Here is an 8257-nt window from a genome sequence, read left to right on the forward strand (position 1 = left end):
CATGAACTTTTAAAACTCAAAATATTTTTTTATATACTGGTTCAAAGTATTTGTGAAATACTTTGTTCTTTATGCTGGACTAACAAACTGCAGTCACAAAGACTGACTGTGAGCACTTTTCGGTGATTACAGAGTCATAATAACGTGTCATATATGAGATTATCACCATGGCATGACATCACATCATGTATGTATTTGCAATATTTTAAAAAAAACAGCTGACAGTGTGTTTTCATATTTTCATTCTGTGCTTAAAGGGAGAAAGGTTTATTATTTCTGCAGTATTGCTGTCATTGCTTTTATCTATAGTTTTTTGTTGTTGTTGAGAATAACAGAGTGAGTCAGACTGCAGGATGAACACTGAGCTGTTTGTGCCCCCCAGTGGTCTTTGACCACAACGTGCTTCCAGTGAATTCCCGAATCCAAGCTGTGTGTCATCAGCAGCCACTCCACCTTAAAACTGACTTCACGTATAAAACTTGGGTCATTTATTTAAGAATTTGCACCATATCCAGCCTTCTTGTGCCCCCCTGTACAGAAACTCAAATGTTATTTTCAGACTTTTATTTTAGGGAGCCTTACACCTGTACACATGGTACACATTCACAAATAACGTTTCATTTAAAAATTTGTAATAGAGGGGAGGACACATATGCTAATGTAATGTTAATAAATGGGGATTTATGAACACTAAACTTTCATGTTCAGAGAACACTCAGGTATATCTTGAGGATCTGAGTGTTCATGTGATTTATATGCTTTGCTATATATATGCAACAACGTCCAACGTTACATGTTAGTCAACTTCATTCACATTAATTAACCTTCAGCTATCGAAACTTGAATTTTTATATTTCCTTGAACCACTTGAATGCACCTTTTCTAATTCGTGTTTTACCGGGGGTCCGCGAAGGCGCTTCGTTGGCATTTTACGGCCTCCGATTGGTTTGGTTTGTGTTATTTGCACCACGTGACACCAGACATGGCCGCCAGCGAGCCGAGTAAAGACGGTAAGTGTGACTTTTTAAACGTGTCCGCGGCTTTAATGCTGATATCTGGTGGTCTGCGTGCAAAGGTTTGGGTGTCGGTGACTCTCCGAGTCTGTGGGAATCCACAATCAGCAGAAAAAAGGCTAAAAAAAATCAGAAAAGCAGGCGGGAACCCGCCCGGCTAAGCTAGCAGGCTAGGAAATAGCTGGGCTGCTAACTGTGATTATACAGCAATCTCTATATTCAGTCAGTACTCAGTCTGACAGCTGTGAAGTTTATTCAGGATTTAACAGCGTGTAAAGTCTGAGTTCGATTAATGAGTTATTTAATTCATTAATTAATTTATTTTTTTACTTTTAGATCATAGTTTTGTCTCCACGGGTGATGAAAATAATTGTATACAGACAGATTTTTGTAGATCAGAGGGAAATGCTTCTTCATGCCAGGCTGTACATTCTCGCTTCCGCTTGGTTTTGACTCACCTGGTCTGGAGTAGAGTGTGTGTGGTATATAAGGTGTAGTCTCTCTTCTGCTTTCTCAGGTAAGGACAGCATTCTGGAGCCGCTGTGTTTCCCCGATCAGCCGGCTGACATCTCCAGCCCTCCCGGTGTTCAATGTCCCGGCTCCGAGCCGCTGGTCTGCCTGTTCTGCTCTGAGTCCGTCCCACCGCCGCGGAAAGACGTCCTCCTCAGACACCTGCTGATGGAGCACAAGCTTGTCATCGCCGACGTCCCAAAGTACGAGCCACACATGCTCCGGCTCACTCGTTTAACTCTCGGGAACACGTTTGGATGTTTTTAGCATTTGGAACTCGATCATTTCACCAAAGACTTCCTGTAATTATTTGGGGTGATGGGGGGAAACCCTTACCTTACAAGTATAAATATATACAACAAGTCCAGCATGTCCACGCCTGTTAGTGTGCTGCTTTTATGAACCGTGACGAAGTGTTTCTGTGCGCCGGTAAACCTGGCTGTGAGTCGGTTTTTACTGACGAGTTTCCTCCATCAGGTACTTGCTGTACTGGAAGGGCAGATTCCTCGAGCAGCCGCTCACAGATTTCTGCAGCGTCATCAAAACCAACTCCACGGGCCCAGTCGGTGAGTTCACTCAAACCCACAGAGGACCTGACCTTTCAAAGTGAACCACGTACACTTCCTCCAGCTCTGATTAATGACTCATTAAAAACTCTTCTTCCTCGCTGACCTGACAGAGAAGCAGGAGGACTACTTCCTGCTGTGTGACGTCCTTCCAGAAGACAGAGTCCTCCGAGAGAAGCTGCAGCAGAAACGACTGGTGAGGAGACGTGACACTCGGAGCATCCTGAGTGAATCTTGTGCTGCTGGAAGTTTCGTTTCTTTTAAACTTTATTTTGAGGCAAAGTCTGAAAATCAGGAAAAATCAGAAAAATTGCAGATTTGAGTGATTTGACACGCTTTGTGTCGTTGTAACCTCTGCACTTTAAATATCTGAGCACTCTGAGGTAGTTTTCTGAAGAATTCCTCTGAGCTCTTCTTCTGTGCTCCCACAGGAGGAGGTCCTGGAGCAGCAGCAGAAGGAGCGAGACGACAGCAGCTTCCATCGTCTCTGCATGTTCTGCAGCGAAGAGTTCACGGGAAACAGGTAACGCGCCGCGGGATTCCCATCAGTCCTGGAAACCTCACGTGTGTTAGATGAAAGCAGACAGAAGGTAGAGCTTCCTGAAATCATGTGACTAAAAGCTTCTTTGCTTCCTGTAGTCATCTCTTATGTCAGCCTGGATGCAAAAGTTTCAATCAAGTCCACTTCCTAGTCCTCCTCTGATCCTGTGTAAATGTCTGCTCGTGTCATCTCTGTATCGTCCGCAGTGATTGGTCGGACTGGCAGGCTCATCCGGTCTCTGCAGTGTGTCTGTTCTGTGATCACCAATCGGAGACGTTGGAGCAGATCTACGCGCATATGAAGGTACGGGAACGTAGAAGTTTCAGAGAAGGAAAATATCGTTTTCTGCTTTTCATCCCTGAAACGATTCTGCAAAGGCTTCTGGGAGAACGGAGACAGTGCACACTAACAGGAAACGATCTGCTTCCTGAGGTCTCTGCAAACATATGAATCCATCGTTCGCACAAAACATGGATTTTACTCAGAAAGTGCCCTCACACACAGACGGACCGAAGCTGAAGAGCTTTTAAAATGAAGCGCCTTTTATTTTGAAAAGTTTCCAAATAAATACATGATTGTCAAACCTTTAACGAGCAAATAAAAATGTTTCCTCGTTGTTGGGTCTGTGTTTCCACAGGCCCCGCTAGTTTAGAGACTTATTCATCATGAAGGAAACAAGACATAACAGAACATCTTCAACCGGTTTTTCACTCGCTAACGAGGGAAGTCTTTGGTCAAGAACCAGCTCTTGGAGCCCACGCCCCTGTCCTGTCTCAGGCCCGAAGTCCTTCAAAGAGCAGCTTCCCCCGTAGCTATTTATTGACATGGCAGTTACAATACACAATACAACACAAGCACCTCCCACTGTAAAACCCCCCAATGGTTCTAAGACGTGTGTGTGTGTGTGTGTGTGTGTGTGTGTGTGTGTGTGTGTGTGTGTGTGTGTGTGTGTGTGTGTGTGTGTGTGTGTGTGTGTGTGTGTGTGTGTGTGTGTGTGTGTGTGTGTCATAAAAGCAGGAAGCTCACAACAGATCTGTCAGGATGCATCTGCAATAAAAGCTCCCCCAGCACAGAGTGGCTGGAGAGGTCAGAGACAAAGGAACGTCTTGATCCTATAGGTTGAACTCAGACCGTACAAATTTAAGAAACACGATGACAACATTCAACAATTAGACTTAACACTCGTGAACAATAAATAAATCTAGGATTGGACGTCGACTGCAGTCCGATTTTGTCGTTGATTAAACGTTCTGGTTTAAAGTCAGAACCAGTTTCCCAAACGTGACTCTAAGTTTGTGCTCACGAGTGACGAGTTTACCTGGCGTCCTTTTTGGGACTAATTTGAGCCTGAGCACTAAACGTCGTCTCGCTCCGCAGGTATTACTTCCCCACGTACGAGAACGACGCTCTCCTGTGCACGCTCTCTGACAGCGAGGAAGGCGACGGTGACGAGGAGCATCGCGGCGAGGAGATCCCGGTCATCGCGGAGGACATCTCTAACCTGAGAGCGCTGAAACAGTCCAGTGTCCTCAAGCAGCTGCTGAAGGAGCGAGGAGGCAGCAGCTAGGACCACAGACGGACACGTGTCATACGTTTGACTCAAAGGCGTCTCTGACGTCGGCTGAGCTCAGCTCATGGTGACCACATGCCACATGGCTGGAACGCAGCGGCACGGGTTTGAGTCCGGCCCTTTCCCTCTCAACTATTTCCTGTACGTCTCTACTTAGTAAAGATAAGAAAGGCAAAAGAAGAGTCCTCTCCACAGCTGGACACGCGGACGCCATGATGTCCGCTGAAACGTAATTGCTCTGCCTCGTGCAATGAAGCTGAAACATGCGTTTTCTTGAATATGAATTTTAGTACTCGAGTAAAAATGATTTTCTTTTGTAACTTGTAACTGAGCTGGATTCAGTGGTGTGGTGGACGAGCTCATCGTCAAGATGAGACAAGAGACTCTTTATTGTCATTGCACAGTCACACTTAGAACAACAGCACTACACAATTGCAAACTGTCCCGCGTCGGCACTACGCACAACACAAACAACACAACACAGGAACTTAATAAATGAAAAGAATGAGTGTATGTTTTACTGCACATTGTTATTATTATTGTTGTTGTTGTCCCCTCAGAAAGCCCAGGGACGTCTCGTGCCTGAAACATCTGTCCTATTTGGTGTTTCTGTTGTTTTTCTGCATCGCTTTGCTGAGCGACACCTGCCGTATGGTGGAGCCGAACTGCAGCGCTCAGAGTTTTCACCGCGTCCTTCGCGTCCAGGCTCACGTTCACGAACATGCAGCACTGAGGAGAGAAACGAGAGGTCGCTGCAGGAACTCACTGCTGTCAAACTTCCTGTTTTATCCTCATTTCGTACTCTGGCAGGCTGTAGGACATTTTGGACAATCTATAATCTTCTAACACAAAAACATACAAGTGTTCACTGAAGTAAACACACAGAGCAGTAGCAGATTTTTTTAAGTGTTTTATTTATTTTCATTTGCTGCCAACTGCCTTGTTTTCATTTGTAGTTTTTGTAGTAGGAAGAACTACAAAATCTACAAATAAACAAAGAGCAGTTAGCAAATGTAGTGCTCTCCACTATGTGAAGCCCTCACATGAATTTTTAGATTTTTCAGTTTAAGCCAATTAAATGAAATCCAAAAATTCAGCCCCAACAATCAAATGATCCCCTATGAGCAAGCACTCTGGCAACGGTGGAGAGGAAAAACTCCCTTTTAACAGGAAGAAACCTCTGGCAGAACCAGGCTCAGGGAGGGGCGGTCTTCTGCCATGACTGGTTGGGGGGTGAGGGGCAAAATTAAATCAAACATAAAGGAGAGCACAGCATATTTATGACAGGTCGGTGGACTGTGGCTCGAGTTCAAAAGATGCTCGAATCCCGCCTGAGGTGGTATGGACACGTGATTCGAAGCAATGAGAACTCAGCAAAAACGACTATTAAGGATCGACCCAGATGGACGCCGGCCTCGAGGCAGACCGAAAAAACGGTGGATGGACAAAATCAGGGAAGACATTAAGACCATCAACGCGTCACCCGAGGACGCCTTGGACAGAACCAAACGGAGAAACCTTTGCTGAGGAGCGGACCCTGCACCAGCGGGAACAACGCCAGGATGAAGGTGGACTGTGGCTGGAAAAGATCATTACTGTTTTTAAAGGGTAACTGGTCCACATCCACAATGACAGCTCTACTGTCATTGTGGATGCGGACCACAATCCACAGTTGTCGATGGGACGTGTGCATGCAAGCATACGCAAGCGATCCACAGAGCGGGACATTCGCTTCAGCTGAAAATCTTAGAGGCGACCCAGAAAGCTGCAGGAAGCGCAATGACACATCCGGCAACAGTTAAACCTACTTTAAGTAGGTTTACACCCCACGAACCAGGCGATTCTCTTTCTGTTGTCTGTTGTTCATGTACCGCTGGGCGCTGAAGATTTTCCACAGTTTGTCTGACTTCTGCCATCTCTTGCCTCAATTGTGCGTATGCTTGCCCGAATTGTTCGTATGCTTGCCCGAATTGTGCGTTTGCTTGCCCGAGTTGGGCATTTTCTTCCCTGAGTTGTGCGTTTTCTTCCCTGAGTCGTGTATTTTCTCCACTGAGTCGTGCGTTTCTTTGACTGACTAGTGTGATATGTTGACTGAATTCTATGCACGTTTCAGTGAGTTGTTCGTTTTCTTCCATGAGCTGTGCATTTTCATGCTCGAGTTCCTCTCTCGTACGCTGCAGTGGGTCTAACGGATCTCCCTGTGACATTTTTGTAAAGGGTTAAAGCTCAAAAGTGTCCAAAAGTTAAATCTCTGAATGATTTAAATGCAAAGGGTAGCTGTGTCTCAAACAACTGGCTCTTTCTGCTGTAAACTGTTGAACGAGCTCCTATTTATAGACTCGGTGGGCGTGGCAGAGAATGTGACGTCGCTGTGACATAACAATGATCCTTTGATCTTCTCAAAGGATCATTGTGATGTCGCCGTGACGTCACGATGATCGTTCGAGAAGATCAAAGGAGCGCTGTGGATCATTCTGCGCATGCTCAGATCAATGAACGGGAGAACTATTTGTAAATACTTTGCTAGCTAACAAAGGTGCTTTTAGCAACAGCTGGTGGTGGTTCGTCGCTATCAACCCTTAAACTCGTGAACTGGCTCTCTAGCTTTTCGATTGCTACTGTTGTCTATCACATATGTATTATTTGGAACCCAGCTTACCTGTAAAAACAGACACACAGCAGGTAACAGGAACTACTCGGTGCGCCAGCTCGGCACCACTAGGCTGTGTCCCAATTCAGGGTCTGCACGCTTGAAGTACGCGCACTACGCACGGTGCGTACTATAAGTATGAGAAGTGCGGAAGTGAGAGGCTTGTGAAATAGGACGGTCTTGCCTTCGTCGCGCTGCTCAGGTTGCCTAGCAACCATGATACTAACCGCGAGAAACGTGTCATACAGCTTTGTGTGACAGAAACGAAGGAGAACATGTTTTGTTCATTTGAGACCAAAGGACCGTAAAACATGATTGTTGGGCTTCATTCCTGTGCTGAACAGTCATTTAAGATTAGCTAGTAAATAACAATTAGCTGATGTTGGTCATGAGACTAAAGTCATCTCACTGTGGTAATGTAAATATAATATGGCCAATATTAAAGTTATAGTCAGATTATTATGATATATTACAGCAGTGAGCTTGAACAGTTGTTTATATGTCCTATCACCTTAAATCTTCACTCAAAGACGAGTATCTGTGACAGTGTGTATACAGATGTGTTATATATAAGAGACAAATATTGTTCGTTTAATACGTTGGCATTATTACATTTGGCTCAATGCTTACATATGTGTATAAAGCAAATGTACGAGCTGTGATAACTGTGTCTGATAGAATGAAGAGTAGACTGATATATGAAATATTCCTTTATTGGGTGAGAAAATCAGACCATGTCATAACTGCTGTAAGTCACACAGAATAGACATCAGAGCCTTAAACAGGCTGACGTCTGCTAAATGGGTCAAACTGGGCAGAAAGTCTACAAACACATAACATCCTTATAGAATATGATGTAACACTATAGATCAACTTAGCTCAGAATATATAAAGCATATAAACAGTTACAGCAATATGATGCAACAAACACAGCAGCTACTGATCCAAAATCCTCAAAGCTTCATAGAACTGAAACCAACATTTATTTTAGCTCCATTCTGCTGCTGATACAGACTTTAGGTTTCTGAACATTAAACTTGTTGCTGCCTTTCATGGTGTGTAACTTGAAGGCCCTGAGTACTCTGAGTACTTTCTCCCACACTGGAAACACTGGGATGATCACATTATGTGAACATTACCTAATAAGACTGATTCAGCACAGACAGTTCTGTTAAACTTTCCTAGCAGTCCTTCACAAACAGGGAACAGTCTGTCTATTCTCTCCATCTGTCAGCTGCTGCTGGCTCTTCCTCCTCCTCTTCCTCACACACTGCCGAGTTTGTCCTGGTGGATCATCAGGGCTGCAAAGCCTCACAGATGATGTGCAGCAGTGGGTCCCTCAGTCTGTCCTCACTCTGGACACTTGCAGTCGTCACACATGGAAATCAAATGTGTGATAAGCTGCAG

General features: G+C 44.8%; 1 protein-coding gene across 3 annotated transcripts; it reads left to right on the forward strand.

Annotated features, from left to right (window-relative positions):
- Positions 1–942: 942 nt before the first annotated feature.
- On the forward strand, positions 943–3643 carry LOC308391755 (zinc finger protein 277-like). Of its 3 annotated transcripts, XM_080874486.1 has the most exons (7): positions 943–1010; positions 1531–1726; positions 2001–2089; positions 2203–2285; positions 2521–2612; positions 2837–2933; positions 3268–3643. In XM_080874486.1, the coding sequence occupies exons 1-7, from the start codon at positions 983–985 to the stop codon at positions 3280–3282; spliced, it is 600 nt and encodes a 199-aa protein (XP_080730612.1). In that variant the 5' UTR covers positions 943–982; the 3' UTR covers positions 3283–3643. The 3 variants fall into 3 exon arrangements, 2 of the variants coding, with proteins under 2 accessions (XP_080730612.1, XP_080730611.1); XR_013970691.1 differs by lacking the exon at positions 3268–3643 and having other exon boundaries at positions 2521–2679; positions 2837–2917; XM_080874485.1 differs by having other exon boundaries at positions 2837–3643.
- Positions 3644–8257: the final 4614 nt, after the last annotated feature.

Source organism: Rhamphochromis sp. 'chilingali' (assembly GCF_963969265.1).
Source record: "Rhamphochromis sp. 'chilingali' genome assembly, chromosome: 2".
NCBI lineage: Eukaryota > Metazoa > Chordata > Actinopteri > Cichliformes > Cichlidae > Rhamphochromis > Rhamphochromis sp. 'chilingali'.

Excerpts from the sequence above, each read along its gene's own strand:
- LOC308391755 (XM_080874485.1), top strand. The coding sequence starts at position 983 with ATGGCCGCCAGCGAGCCGAGTAAAGACG. Across the intron at positions 1,011-1,530 it reads CAGCGAGCCGAGTAAAGACG|GTAAGGACAGCATTCTGGAG; the intron begins GTAAGTGTGACT and ends CTGCTTTCTCAG. Across the intron at positions 2,286-2,520 it reads AGCTGCAGCAGAAACGACTG|GAGGAGGTCCTGGAGCAGCA; the intron begins GTGAGGAGACGT and ends GTGCTCCCACAG.